The 16,022-nt window shown below is 39.3% G+C and overlaps 1 protein-coding gene across 4 annotated transcripts in view; it reads right to left on the bottom strand.

Moving 5' to 3' along the window:
* The window catches only part of ABCC8 (ATP binding cassette subfamily C member 8), a 73,104-nt gene that overhangs the window by 7,419 nt on the left and 49,663 nt on the right, over positions 1-16,022 (bottom strand). For all 4 annotated transcript variants that reach the window (XM_086893225.1, XM_086893228.1, XM_086893226.1 and 1 more), the window contains exons 23-34: positions 13,702-13,827; positions 12,914-13,013; positions 12,084-12,331; positions 11,321-11,481; positions 10,080-10,149; positions 9,241-9,398; positions 7,605-7,697; positions 3,358-3,460; positions 1,933-2,046; positions 1,185-1,305; positions 894-1,024; positions 271-349 (exon numbers count right to left, since the gene is read on the bottom strand). In XM_086893225.1, coding sequence (XP_086749351.1) covers positions 271-349; positions 894-1,024; positions 1,185-1,305; positions 1,933-2,046; positions 3,358-3,460; positions 7,605-7,697; positions 9,241-9,398; positions 10,080-10,149; positions 11,321-11,481; positions 12,084-12,331; positions 12,914-13,013; positions 13,702-13,827 — 1,504 coding nt within the window. The remainder of the gene's footprint in view (positions 1-270; positions 350-893; positions 1,025-1,184; positions 1,306-1,932; positions 2,047-3,357; positions 3,461-7,604; positions 7,698-9,240; positions 9,399-10,079; positions 10,150-11,320; positions 11,482-12,083; positions 12,332-12,913; positions 13,014-13,701; positions 13,828-16,022) is intronic.

Here is a 16,022-nt window from a genome sequence, read left to right on the forward strand (position 1 = left end):
TATGCTTTGCTCCTATTGTTGTGATTTAACAGCACAAAAGGCTGTCATCTGTCACTCTTGGACTTCTGCTTCTATCAAGCAGAATTTTTATTGACCCAGCTTACGAATGGCACAGCTGTATGGTGACAGGTGATATCAGCTTTAAACAGGGCCAGAGAGTGTGTCCTGCAGATTTGAAAATCACACTTCAGAGCTGCTGCTGCTAAGGAAAAGAATACCAAAGAACCTTCAAGAGCTAAGCTTGAGTGACACACAAAAGTGTTATCTTACCCTCAAAGGTGTCAACCATTCTGAAAAATGCAAGAGAGAAGGAGGATTTTCCACTGCCTGTTCGGCCGCAGATCCCAATCTGTGACACAGAAAGCAGATGAACATCAGGCAATGAAAATACAGGAAATGGATAACATCTGTACTAGACACTTCAGATGAGAGGGTAGAGGAGCTGTTCTGATTCACATAATCCTCTTCTCCTCCTGACAGATCAATACAACTGAACCAGCCATTACAGAATAACTGTGTTCACTTTTTATCTTTTAGGGGTCTGAACATTTGAGAATAAATCAAGGCCAGTCCTACAACAAGAACAATAGGAGAGTGGTAATGATAGGAATAAAGACAAGGGAGTCATGTGAGAAGGATGAAAAGGAGGTCTAGCACTGTAAGGGCTTGCTGTCACTTCTTTTGGCACTGTGTGCTCTGGGATAGTGAGAGGGGAGTACTGCCTCAATACACCAAGCTAAGAATCCCCCAGACTCCTTTCCAGCGCACTACATTCTTTGAGAGAAAAAAATCATCTGCAATTCAGTCATCAAAACATTCTGTGGTATGTTTTAACTCTGATTTATGTGATGTGCTAGTCTAAAGAGCTTCTGAGAACCACTGCAGTTCTTTACCTTTTGTCCCGGTGAGATGTGGGCATTGACATGTTTCAGCACTGGCTTTAAGTTGCTGTCATATCGGACACTGAGATTCTGGATTTGGATCTCCCCTCTGTCTGGCCAGTTCTGGGGAATCTGTGAGGAAGCTGTACCACGAGCATAGGGGGGGAAAAAAACCAGCATCAACCCTCTTATAATGAATTAGTTGGTTCATGAGGTAATTTACTACATTTTTCATGGCAAACACTGCAAAGTCATTAAAATTTCAGCAAGCTCTTTCTGCATGCTGTACAAAACCACACTTACAAAGGAGCCCTTCGTAATTTTCAGCTTCTGTTTTGAGAAGGCCATTGATTCTTTTCACTGCCCCCAGCTGGATCTCCATGTCAGCCAGGTTACGAACCATCCAATTCAGGTAGTTAGACACCTGATGTAAAGCAAATACAGGACTGAATCCCAGATTTTTAGTAGTTTGCATCATTTGACCAGCATGCAGTTTATATTCCTACACAGGAACGCCTCAGTAAGTGGAAGTTGTGAATGCACTGGATGGTACAACACCAACAGGGAGGCAACGATGACTAAAGGTTAAATTTCCTAACTGCAGTGCACAGATACTTTGGTACTATGGAGATCTGATCTACACCAACAGAAAAGGGGGTGGGGAAACAATAAAGACAGGTGAAAAGACATAATTTTGGTAACTTAAGTTTGGACAATCTAGAATGACATACGAGGGCATAATTACAACTGATGCACTGAAAATGTATTCTTCACAATGCAAGACGATATAAAAAATTATGATGCAACTTGTCCATGTTTCGTTGACATATTTGAACTAACACCTTGATGAGATTTGATCTCAAAGCTGAAGAAAGCATACATTCAAATATGTCAACCATCACATGTTAACTGAAGTAAACACATGGTTTCAGTGATGTTACAGTACCCACTATAGATGTACAGACACCTTCAATCTTCCTGTTCATCTTTGTGCCCTGAGGAATTGCAAAAAAATGTTTGGGAGAGACAGAAAGGATCCTGAGATTCTTACCATAAGAGCATAGGTTAGTCCCAAGCCTACAAGTCCTGAAGTGATTTTATTATACAGGCAACTGGTAATAGAAGTGACAGCTGCTATGAGTACCACACATGCTCCAATGTACTCCTGAAGGAATATGAATAAGCTCCATCATTATAAGTCTACAAAGGGTTAAAACGTTCTCATAACTTTGCATACCAAATAACAAAACCATTGCCCAATTTCGAAACACAGGCAGAAAACCCCATGGAACTCCATACAGACTCTACCTGGGAACACATTCTTACTGCTTTTAGCAGGGCTGTGATGGGGAAGTCAACACAGATACCTTAAGCATGTAATGGAGGTGGCTGAAATCATGCAGCTGATGCTACCTGGGATAGGAGGGAAATGCTCATGTATCTCATCTCTGTGGCTGATGATGAGCTGCTGAGAGGCTCTGCTGCTCCTGCTGAGTTCCTACTATCCATAACTGTCCAAACAAGCCCTTGCACAGCACGCACCTATAAGACCCTTAAGGGCCTTTTTCTGCTTTAATTTAAATCATTGGTGATTTGACCTCCCCCAGAGAGTTCTTTGAGTAAAATTGTGTAACAGACTAGAAAACAAACTCTGTAGGAGGGAAACTATCTGTGTTTGAACTGTTAGTGATACAGGCATTGATCAGAATTACGGACTTCAAGTGGTCTAGGCCTGAACATTAAATAGGGTAATAATATTTTATTCAAGTCATACCCAACACCAGAACTAGATTAGCAAAAGGTACCAGTTAAGATGGTGTCCAAAATGGAGCTATAGAGTGTGACATGAAAAATGAAATAACATACATTTAGCACATTTAAAAGAAGCCTGTGTTACCAGAACAGCATTACTACACCTGAATTTAAAACTGTGATATAACATTCCACAATAAAATTCCTTGACTTGCTTCTTAGAGAATTATTTTTTAATAAACCATTTCTCATGCCAGGCCACGTCACTGAGCAGAAAAGAGGCCATTGAATATGACCCCAAAACAATCAGATAAACCCAAAACAGACTCAAAGTTATCTACATTCTTCTGCTCCTTAGGAAAGCTGCCAAGATACTGAAATGTTCCTAGAGAGCCACAAGGCAGAGGCTGCTGCCACGGTCCCACAATGAGATGCTGGATGGTGGCACAGCTCAACTAGCTCTGATCACTCTTTACACACAGAGCAGTCAATGTGACCCGTGAAAACTACTCCTGTCTTGGAAAAACAGCTGCAGGCTACCGGGAAAATTCATACCCCATTCAGTGTCCAGGATGGGTTGGGCATATGCTCATTACAGTCATAGAGGGCAAAGGTTTTTGAGGCTTTGAGATGAGGCTTGAAAACTGTTGGATGTCTCATCAGATTACTTGGAACAAAATAAAAAATTCCTCGTGTATACACAACAATAATAATGTATACTTGCCATGCGAACTTCCAGCCAGCGATTGGCTGCTGTGAGGAAAAGGGAGGCAATGTTGTTGGAATCTGTGTATTCAAGAAGTTTTTGTCGGAATTTGGCTTCATACCTAAAAAAAGAACACAAAAGAGAAAGGACGAAAGGAAGAAAGCAGGAAAGCAAGAGGAAAAGAGAAAAAAAAAAGGAATCAAGCCTTGGGGTCTGGGAAAAATACAAAGTAAAATTTAATTTCTGGGGTATGTGCTTATGGACAGCTTGGCACAGGGTATAAATCAGCCTATCAACAGTTCAGAGTGACATAATTTGTAGTCTCGTGTTAGACACAGGCAAGGTGTCTGTATCTCGAGAAGTTATTTATGGATATTATTGCACTGATTATTGTATTGCAATTCTGTGGGACTTCCAGATCCCACTAGCCATTTAATAAATGTATTTTATGACATGGTAATTCAGAGAGAAAAAAATGTAAAACTAAAATATTTAAAATATATATAAGAAAAATAATACATTCATGTATTTGCGAAAAGAAGCATTAATGCTGCAGAATTCTGTTTTTCTCAGTCATATAAGCTCAAGTTTTAAAATCTGTGTTACCACAGTGCTTGGAAATTGTAACAATTAAAAAAGTATAAACTCAAAGAAATTCATATGATAGTAGCTCCCATATTAAACAAATTTATTTGTTCTTATCATTAAACAAATAGAGCACTTTGGAAAATGGAAGTCCAAGTACATGGCATAACAAAAAGTGTTAGACTGGAAAAAACTGTTCCTTTCCAATCTAATCCTTTTCCTTCCCTCAAGGAACTAGCCACAGTACACAAAACCAGGATTAGTCACAAATAAGCTTGTTTATAACTTTGTTATAATGAATTTGCACCCACTCATCTGAATAGCTGTGCCAATGAAATCTGCCACAAATTCAGCAAGTATGGGAGATGATTCCCTGCTGGGGTCTTGGCAAGTGTGCAAGTCAGCCAGTTGCCCCTTGTAGCTGGGCATATTTAATTGCACAGGTGTAAATTAAAGTGATGTCAGTAATCAAGTGTATCAACAATTACAGTTAATAATGCACAAGCCTGGCACAGAAGTCTTTTCCAGGGTAGTGATACAAGCTCAAAGGCCTGAAGATTTAGTTTAAGCACCCAAATCTTGCCTTTTCTCCCCTTTTATTACATGATCAAGTTTAATACACTTGATCTCTCCTTTTGAAACTTTACCTTATCCTTTAGCTATTATACCTGCAACAAACACTGATTATTTATAAACTCAGCTCTCCTAATATCAATATAGAAGAATGCCTATGTACAAAGTACGTGGCTTAGAGCTTTCAAATTTGTTCACTGCAGAGTGACTTAATCCTTCTTCTGAGCACAGTAAAAGAATGACTTTAGATAAAAAGTTTATGATTTTGAGGAACATAAATAATTCAGCTGTCCACAACTTAGCTATGTGCTACAACCTAAGAGATGTGTCTGCTGTGTGCAATGGGGAATCAAGGAATGGCTTGCTTGGCTTGGAAGGAAAATTAATGATCATCTCATTCCAACTCTCTGTCATGGGCAGGGACACCTGTCACCAGACCAGGTTGCTCAGAGCCCAAATCAACCTGGCCTTGCACATTCCAGGAATGCGCCATCCATAACTTATCTGGACAGCATGTGCCAGAGCCTCACCACACAATAAAGGACTTTTTCCTAATATCTAACCTAAACCTACACTTTTTCAGTCTGAAGCTGTTCCCTTTGTCCTGTCATTACATGCCCTTGTAAATAGTCTCACTCATCTTTCTCACAGGTTCTCTTTGGGTACTGGAAGACCACAATTAGGTTACCCCAAAGCCAGGCTGAACAAACCCAACTCTCAGCCTTTCCTCACAGGAGAGGTGCTTCATCTCTAATCAACTTGGTGGGCCTCCTCTGAATGCACCCCAACAGCTCCACATCCTTCCTGTGCTGGGACCCCAGAGCTGATGCAGCACTCCAGGTGGGGTCTCACCAGAGCAGAGCAGAGGGGCAGAATCCCCTCCTTGTCCTGCTGCCCACGGGGCTCTGGATGCAGCCCAGGATTTGGGCTGGCTGTGAGCACATTGGTGTGTTTGCATTGCAGAATGGTTGTTTCTGAAAACAGACATTAGAAAATAGGCAGAGGAACATCCCGCTCTCCATGTCAGAGCTAGGAAGCCCTTCCTTTCCTCAGGTCTCACTGCCCTCAGTGCCTCACCATACAGACGTGGCCGTGCTGCTTCTGGAACCAATTCTGTCACATTTAACTTTCCTATCTCTATACCATGAGGAATTGTGTAACGCAGATACGCCTCAGAGAATGTGAAGTATGCATCATGAGTCAGTCATGCATATGCACGTGGAACAAGGATGCAAAGTTAACACAGTTGCTGGATTGACGCAAAAATATCAGAATTTCTCTTCAGAAAGTGTCCCTATATTACTTGGTCTTTAAGAATACAGACAAATCTTTGCAGAATCCTTCACATCTTGTTTATTGTTTAACACAAATGCTATCTGAAGCATCAAAATAAACTATGAATCAGGCCAGGGCATCTGCTGAAGGTGTTTTTGTAGGTGCAGAAGGAGCTGTCTTTCTGAACTCCCCCCAGATTTTTTTGTATATTTCTTTCCAGATGCATTCTGAATAAATCCAGGACAGAGAATAACCAAGGGTAAGGACATCTCAGAAACAACTGGCACCTCCTAACAGAATGAATTCCTGAGTTAGTGTTATTTTTAGGGATGCTCACGTTAGCAAGTCTAAACTCCACTCCTGCTAATATGTCAGGCAGCTGAAAAGCAACACAATCCTAAAAATAACTGGCTTAGCAGCTGAGGCAGGAGGCTGGCAGATGGAACACAGAACTCACTGAACACACATGGCTGGCTGGGTCAGACACACATCACTTACTGCAGGATTTAAGGAAAAAGGAGGCACCAAACACAGTTCTTTGACAGAGGAATTAATTCCAAAGTGACAAGAAGAATCAAGAGGGAATGCACTGACAGACTGAAAATGCTAGCTAGATGCCATTGAATATTGCTTTCTGTATCAACACCAGAAAATATACAGCCATAATGCTTTAAAGATCCTCTAGATCAAATAAAAGAATATAGGAATAAGAAAAGCAGAAATTAAAAGAGAACATGATTTTCCTGCAAATTGAACACAGATATAACTACTAACTATAGAACATTGTTGGCACTTAATGAACTAAACAGTAATAACAGTAATTAATAGAAAACACTAAGCTGCTCTACCAATCTTGGGTAAGCTATGTTCAGTCCAAAAGAAACAAACTCTTAAATTGGGTCTTTGATCTATTTATAACCTATTTAAATAGTTTAAGTTACCTTTGTGCATTACTTCTATTATGAAATTACAATTATAGGTTAGGAGGAATAAATAAACACAATTGCTTCAAGGACAGGAATAAATAAACACTGCTGTTTCAAGGACAGAAGGGTAACAGTAATAATTAACTGACAAAATATGTAGCCACCATCTAGATGAGAATCTAGTGGAAAAGTTGACCATGTTTGAGTCAACTGAGAAAAGACAAGAATAGCCCTAGTGCAGGGAAAGCAGCTGGTAAGCTCAACAGTGGTTTTATTGGTACCTCTGAGGTATCACTATGACTGCCAGTTTTCTAACACACACAGAACCCAGGCACATTGTCAGGTATTCCTGGGCTGCTCTCCTGGGAGCTTATGTGGATGGAAAAACAAACCAAAACAGACAAGGAAACACTTTCTCTCCAGCTTGTGTATTTCCAAAATCAGTGTCAACACCCACATTTTCAGCTAGCAACCTGAAAAACGATGTGGGGGGATTCTGCAGCCTCTGAAGTCCCCAGCGTGCACAGCTTATCTGACCAGGACATCGACACGCATCAGTCTGTACCAAGTTGGTACATATTAGTTCTGTCATGGAAACTATCCAAGCCCATCGTCTGCCACACCACATGCTGTGGTAATTGTGGGCCAATTGAGCCTCTTAAATCACATTTGCCCTCAAGTTCTTTTTTCAGGCTGCACGTAAGTGTCTGGACAGCAACCACAGGGCAGATGACCCACAGGAGCTTGTTACAGTGACTCCTCTACATACAAAATGCTTAAAATTCTTCAGTGTTTGACATCCCCCCTTGCCCATGTTTGAGGACTCTGGAATTTTTCAGGCAGAACAGTTTAAGACATAACATCACCTCACTTTAGAATATCTATGTTTCTTAAAAAAAACTATACCTGAAGGCTCGGATGGTGGTAAGACCTTCAACAGTCTCTGAAAAATGGGAGAGTAATGGTAGCTGAGTGCTGTCATCCAGCTGCTGCAGGTCCCTGGAGAGGGTTATGAAAATAATTTTGTAAAAAAACAGTTTTTTTGTGCAGTTATTCTCTTGAATCAGGCCCAGGGAGTGGAAAGAATAGCATCACAATAGTCATATACATAAGGTTCAGAGAGATTTCAAAGCAGTGCTGCAGGGGAATGAATTCCTCAGGAGGACTTTTAACATTTAAGTAGCTGTAGTTCTGAATGGATCATTTCCCTTCACTGCCTTCCCTCCTTTCTCCTATATTCCTTTTTCTTGTACTCAATTTTTTATTGATTTAAACACCGTTGTGTCTCCGTATTGAATATCAGTTTAATGGAATGTTGCAAATAGGAGCTCAAGTTAAGCAGAAGAAAAAGCGCACCCCCAGATAACAGCACAGCTTCTCACTGAGCCAACAGTATCTCATACACTCAGTAAATGAGAGTCTGCACTCATTATTAGGATGAGTTTCTCAGTGTCATATTTAGTCCTCTTATCAGTAAAAGCACATGTAGGGTGAAATCTATTTAGTCTCAATTTCTTCCAGCAGGAAGTAAATTGGTTGCAGACTCCCTCTCAATCTGTGCATATATGAGGTGATATGCATATTTTTGCATTGCTGCAAGCATTTCACAAGAGGGAAACTATCATCTTTGAAGGAGTAAGGTCTCAGATACAATTAAAATTTTCATACTTTTGAAAACTAGAAGGCACCCAGAACAGGAGAGGATCCTCAATGGATAGCAGGACCACCATGGTTAATACTGCATTCTGCACTCTCCTTAACTTAACATATTTCCACTTTCACATGGACAGGCAGACTTCAGTTTCCCTGTCCTGTCACCACATTTTCTCAGACATACCCAATGCACAGCCCTTGGGGGAGGACAGAATCCAGTTGGGTTTTTAGAATCCTGTGAACTCCAAAAACCTTTGATCATGCACAAAGACCCTGCTCATTCCTCCTGGAAGCTCTGCTTGAAGAGTTGCTGACAAAAGCACTTGTAAAATGACACATTTTCACTGCAGTGGATTTGTCCCACTTGCAGACAGTGCCATGGCCTTGACAGGACCAAATTTAAACATGAAGCTCCCCTGCACAGTAATTCTGCAATGCACTCCTGTACTGCAGGAAATATTTCCATTGCCAGAATGGTGATGTGTGGGTGTCAGCCAGATTTCATCTTGAAAGAACCAGGCATTAGCGTGAAGCCCTGGGAAACATTAACTTAGGGCCAGCCTGAGAGCTCCTAGTGTTGTTATGTTAAGCAGCCCAAGTTCTACTTCCTTACTGGTTACCTGTTCTCCCTATATGGTTATGTTTCCAGAAGGTTCTACCCCAAGTGTATATATTGTCACTCCCCCTTGTTCCTGTCTTCGGAGTTTTTCCCATACTGTGTTCAGTTTCTGGCCATCTTCCCTATTTTGTTTCCATTAAAGTTCTTCTGTTCTTGGGCAACTCCATTGTTCCCGCTCCTTTTATTTTGCCACCTAAATCCTGAAGACAGGGAACCCGAAAGGTTTGCCACAGCCACCCTCCCCATGCCTGTGACGGTCTGTGCTCTTACCGGGACGCGACTCGGAAGTACTTCTGGATGAAGTAGCACATGATTGCCAGGGGAACCAGGGCGATCAGGAACATCGGCGTGACGTACGAGATCACAGCAAGGGCAGACACACACAGCAAGGTGGAACGGCTCAAGCACTCCAGGGTGGCTGGAATGTGCTTCACAGAGAAGAAAAAAACCACTCAGAATCTTCTATAATGTGCCAAGTTTAAAACACTACCTCATTTTCCTTTCTCCCGCTTCCGCTAAGATTTTATTCCTGGTGTATTCTAAGTATTTTAGGCATACAGGTCTGCTCTTGAATTTAATACTGGGTTTTGGGGACATCTGAAGGGATTTCTGTGGGGCTGCTTCCCACCTGCACTGTGGAAAACAATCCTCGTGTCAGAGGATCACAGACGGGATGCAATAGATGATTTTAGCATCTGCATAAATCCTATGACCTGGCAGCGCAGTCTGGGCTAAGTAATGGTAGTTTGAATTTCAGTCATTTCTATTCTGGACAACAGCATTTACTTTTTTCTCATTTCATTTCCTCAAATGAATGTGTTTAACCACTTAAAAAAAAAGTAGATACTTTTTAATTTGGGGATATCACTACTGATCTTATTTTCCCTTTCCTATAGAGGACATCTTAGCAAAATTAATGTTTTTTCAATGTGCATGTAAGATGAGGAACTCATTCAGAACTGAGAAAATCATGATGCAAACTGATATAGTCAAAATTATAGTGCATCTTGTAAGCTTAATCTAGATAAGTCTGTAATAAATGAAATCCCAGATTCAGATTTCAGATTAAGACAGGATAACTTGAGAGCTCGAAAATACTGAATCAGTACCTGGTCGATGGTATTGCAGTCAGCTGAAAATCTGTTCAATATACTTCCCAGAGGTGTTGTTTCAAAAAACCTAAAATGGTACAAGGAATGGCAAAGTTTACAATACTGATATTAGAACTGATCCATGCTACTATTTTGTCTTACCTAAGCTAGGTACTATAGCACAGAAACGAGCAAATAAATTGGCATCCGTAGTAAAATTTCTCATTTTTCCCACCACCTATGGCTTTCCAATTAAATGGAAATGTCTTGAATTTACAATCACAAGTATGAACCTACAACCACTTAGAACCCTACAGCTGCAAGCATGTCCTCAGCTCCCTCTACTGCCTAAGCCATGGACATCACATGATTACACTTGAAAAAATCCTTTCAGATTTTAATTTGATGCCACTTTAACTAATGAAAAATCCAAAAGAATTTTTGAATTAAATTGTAAAATCTTGCACCTTTCTGGGAACAGAAAATTGTAACAAGAACAACTACTGTTGGAATAATATATTAAAAGATATTTGGATATACGAAACAGACACTACATTATTGTTCTGCAACTATTAGCTGCTCTGTAACTCATGTGAAACCTGAAGCCTGATTTTATCCTGGAAAAAAAAAATCTAAAAAATAGTCTGAGGTTTTCATGTATGTGATTTTTTTCTATGATTTCTGGTTAAAAACAAGAAGTTTTTTTCCCTAGAGCTGAAGGTTTGAATCAAGCTACCCCTTTCCTTTCATGCAGAGGGAAAAAAAAAAAACCAAACTTATGGAGGACAACCAAGGCTTTTGCTGGAACGAAGTACATCCCAGTGCACTCTAATGATGCCCATAATGACACTTGTCTAAGCTCATTACCTTTCCTAGACTTGCACAATCACTGCCTGACAGTAAATATTTCCAGTGATTAAGATGATGAAGTCTGCTATGAATTATCCGTACCACATATTGATCAATAGGTGTTTTTTCTCCCTAATTAAAAACTGCAAAGAGAAATTAAACATGCAAGGAAGTAAATCTCTGAAGTCACAGGCAGGAAAGGCATTTGACTTGTGTCTCGGAACTCAAGTAGCTTGGGTACCATTTTCAAAAACTACTCAGAAACCTGACACCTGGTGATTTTTCACTGATATCTTAAAAAAAATGCGATGCACAGCCATTTCTTAGTAAAAACTGCACTTAGGAGACTGTATTGAAGTAAAGAAGACAAAATGACTATAATAAAATTTTTATTACAATCAAAGAAATACCTCATTGGAGCCAAAATAATTTTATTTAGTAGAGAAGAGTGTAGCTTTTTGGTGACTTTCAAGCCAGTCCACTCCACTGCTATTGATGTGACAAGACATAATACGATGCCAAGGCAGCAAAGAATGCTGAAAACTTTTGAATATTGAGAATGATCAAATTCCTAAGAAACAAAGAGCAACACAATTACTTACTTTAAATTACATTTAAAAATTATTGTAAACACACAAGAGCAACAGTGAAAAAATGTGAGAGCATATCCCTTTTTCCTCCCTAAATTAAACTGTCCATGATTTTCACCCATTTTAAATCATAACTTAATTTCCTTTGGAGAGGGAAGTGTTCACAAGTGATAAATCAGAAATTTAAAATCACAGAGTACCATAAAAAGCCCAGATTGCTGCGAGAATACAACAGTGCAAGGAAAACAAAAAAGAATTGTGATATCAAAATTTCTTTAGAAACCCACATGTCATGGGGTAACAATTTGTTCTCTCAAATTTGCCCTAAACCAGACACCAGGTTTAGGTGTAACCAGCTTGGTGACTGAAATGCAATAAATTTAGCAAAAGGAGAACACACACCAAACTTAACTTCATTTTACTGCACAAAATGTATGCAAAATGCATTGAGCTTCAAAATACTCTGGAGTGGCTCTCTTATAGATAAAATAGCGCACTGCATACAAATCTTGGAGCAGAGGTTGACAGTGGGAGAACACCTCCAGTTAAATTGTAAGAGGAAGGTGAACAAGGCAGTGCCTACCATGCACTGGGAGCAGTTTTTTATCTCGGGCTCTGTCTTGATTGAGATAGCATGCTCTGTCCAGAGTGCCAGGCAGTAGTCGATGGCCACCATCACCGTGTGCTTCAGCAGCTGGGACAGGAGCAGCAGTGGCAGCAGGAGGATCCCTGCTGCACTCAGGTACTTGCCACAGGCTCTCCAGGGCATCTTGGCTCTCTGATGCAGCACTGAAGACAGGTTGTCTTCGTCATCACTCTCTGTTACCTCTTCTGCAAGGTGAAAAAGGACAGCCATGCTGACAAAGAGACTGGCAAGTGGTAGCTACAAACCAGGTCTTGCCATCCAGGATAAAGGGTGGCTTTACGGTCAAAGTACCTGCTCAGGCCTGCGTATATTAACCTGCTAAACTTAATAGTAATGCACACTAAAGATGCAAAACCCCTCAGCACTTGCTAATCAATTTCTTCAACCATGTTTTTGCAGTGTGAAAGCACTGGCTGGATAAAAATCAATTGTAATTTTTTTCCTATGTAAAACCTTAAGCAAATATGCTTAGCTGTTGACAGGTAAAGTTCACCTAACATATTGTTTAATATTTTTCTTCATTCACTATTAAATCATATTTGCATATAGGAAAAAACCTCAGAAGTTTGGAGGGAGTGATGACTTGTGAATGCTTGCAATCACTCTAGTCCAGAGGTCAAAGCAATGGAAACAGCACTCTTATAAATCATGGCCCACATGAAAAATGTTTTGTTCTCTTCCCAGTTTGAATGGTGTTAATTCATTCTAATATAATTTAACTGTGAAACAATAATGTACTGGCAGTGGGCTCAAAGGGTGCTCTTTACCTTCATCCTCCTCATCATCTTTCAGCAACGCTTCCCGGGAATACATTGTCCTCCGGAGATTTGTTCTTTCCAAAACAGGATTTTCCTCAATAGTTGTTTCCTGAAAAAGGGACAGTTCATGTGTTTTCAAGCAGAGGATCAATACAAAAAAATTGCTACTTGTGATAAAATTGTTTCCTCTCAGTAAAAAATAGAAGTGAGAATCTCACAACAAGCAGCCGTAAGTGATTGATTTGCTACATCTGTGTAAAATCAAAGGACATAAATTAGATATCTAACATTAATCTCAGATTGCCAATTCGAACCCTCCTGAAATCTTAACTTGCACAGTTATCCCAGAGTTAATAAGAGCTAAGATTAATATCTCATTCTTTTTGTGTTTTAAGTATGAAAGACAAAAAACATCATAATTTAAAGAACTTGATATAGTCATATCTGAAAAGCTTCCACCCAAGGCAATGAGTAAATTCAGGCATATCTATAAACCCAGTTGTCAATATTAGTAAAGCTTTTCCTAAAATGGCTGCATTTAAACTCCTTAGGTGACAATATTTTGATAGGGCTTCTGATCAAGAATGGATTAGAAAAGTGTCAAGGCAATATGAGATGTTCAGAGGAAGGAATCTATCTTAATAGATGAAAAATAATGGTAACAGTAATACTACATTCATATTAAGTTAGACATCACACACAGTATGTAAATTCTTGTTAAACCTTTCAAACTAAGGCAAAAAAAAAAAAAAAAAGACATTTTCTTGCATGCATTGATTGCCCTGCCCATCAAAAACCTTCTCCAGCTCTTGGTCTTGTCGATTCATTAGTGTCTTCCAGTGTTCAAAGAGCTCAGTCTCTGATTTCTGAATGTCCTTGAGTGTTCCTTCTCTCTGGATGTTACCATCTTTCATTGCAATTATCTAAAAAGACAGAAACACAAGTGGTGGGACAAATAGCTGGGTATGTCTATTTATTTTAAAGCTATGTTGCTGTGCTTTGACAGGATTTTCTCTTTTCTTAAATAAATAATATTTTCACAAACAAATCTATCTTCTAAAAAGACACTGACATTATCTCTTGGCTCCATCCCCTTCATTCAAGATGCTGAAAACCCAGAAACTTCCTGCACTCCATGTTTTCAGAAAGGGCTGCTTTTAAGAAAGAAATATGGGATCCCTGTAGGCAGACAGCGGGGCACACTACTCTTCCTAAATACAAGACATTAGCAAGATAAGATTTCAGAGTTCTCTTACTTCCTTAAAGGAAAAAGCTTTTATCAAGACATTGAGTGCAGGAGGTTTTGCCCTCATTAAGGCAGCTAGATATGAGCATGCTGGCTCCTTCTCTGATACCATGGACTGATAAGGAAGAGCCAGAGAATTTGAATCCCTAAAGCTTTTAAAAGCATAAATAGTGGAGACAGTTTGGGAAAGAAAAATATATATGCAAGACAAAGTCTGCAGGGAGAAGTTTGTGTCAGTGTGTTATACACATAATGTAACTACTGCCACCCCCAACAAGGACAACTGGAAAATGAGGCATGCAGATTGCAGATTGCAAGCCCCCATCATTACAAAAGAGTTAATGCACCATTTATTTTTCTCTTGCCCTGGAAACTCAGAAATTTCCATGGGCAGGGAGTGGGGAAATAAACAATTTAGTTAATTGCTAAGAATTTACACAAAAGAGAAGATAAAAATAAAGAAAATAAGGACCTTTTTGTGATCAATTTATTCAGGAAACCTGCAATTGGGTTGGACCTTGAATTCTTCTGGGGGTTTTGTTGAAAAGGTTTAGGGGGACCATAACATATACTTCAAACTACATTTTTATTTAAAAATTCTTAATAAAATAAATATTCCCTCTTCACTCCATTGTGAAAGAATTGCTGAGGATTAATGAAACCTACACTTAGGGAAAAGAACATGAACCATTTTGTAATAAGTACTTTTTATTATCAAGTTCATAAAAAGCCTTCCTGTGCTACTGTTTGAAACAGTATATTTCATAAAAAATTACACATCTAGAAGATACTAAAAATAAAGCAATTTTTGTACAGTGTCTCCTAAAACACCATCATCTAGAAATGGGTCATACACTCACAAAGAAAATTAAAACAATTACACTGATGAAAGGCCATAGCGGTATATACTTACATCTGCATAGAGATATATATATATATATATATATAAAATAAAAAAGAAGTAGTTAAGATGGAACTCATAGGGAGGGGAAGAAGGCAGAAAATTCCTGAGACACTCATTTGAAAGCCAGGACTGTGTTGAGAGCAATGGTAACTCTAAAGGCAAACAACTGAGGGACAAGGTCACTCACAGCACAGAACATAAATAACAAATGCTGGCCACCAAAATCCCGATCAGAATAAGATAAATGTCTATCTGCAACTTTATACCAAGCCAATATGAAGCTCAGGAAGCAGCTGCAATATGATTATTTCTTGAGACCAGGAAACTGCTGCTATAGCCTGTGCAAGATGTGAAAGAGAGAAGTCCTGCTAGGAGGTATAACCGCAGTCATCAATCACCATAGCCAAGGAGACCAGGGAGGCTGGAAAACTGCAGGAATAAGTGTAAGGCCAAAGGGGACCAATGAATTAAAAAAAAAAAAAAAAGAAAAAAGAAAAAAGAATACAACCCCCCAAAAATTCCCTCTTCATCTTTGACATTTCCAATTACAAACAGGTATAGAAACCATACCTCCATTTTTTTTCCCTTTAAAGTAGAAGATATAAAAAAGAAACCTAACAAAACAATCAAATACGAGACATTTCTTAAAATCTTGCCCACACACAAAAGGCAAAGATGTTCTTAATTCATTATATGCTAGTGCTAACCACAAGGAAATACTGGGATTTTCCTTATATTTCATTACCTCTCAATATTCACCTCAACATGCATATTTCCTGTGATAGCACAAATTCCTAGTAACACCCCAGCAGAGGCAAAGGTGTTACTCAAACATTTCACTGTTTTGAGATTTAAAAATCAGCCAAAATTCTCCAATATAACTAATATTTTGGGATACTCAATATATTTAAAATGTAACCTGCTTTCATAAGAGTATTAAGTCACAGCTCTAAAAAAATCCAACTGAT

This window comes from Cyanistes caeruleus, chromosome 6 (assembly GCF_971803275.1).
Source record: "Cyanistes caeruleus chromosome 6, bCyaCae1.hap1.1, whole genome shotgun sequence".
NCBI classification, from domain to species: Eukaryota; Metazoa; Chordata; class Aves; order Passeriformes; family Paridae; genus Cyanistes; species Cyanistes caeruleus.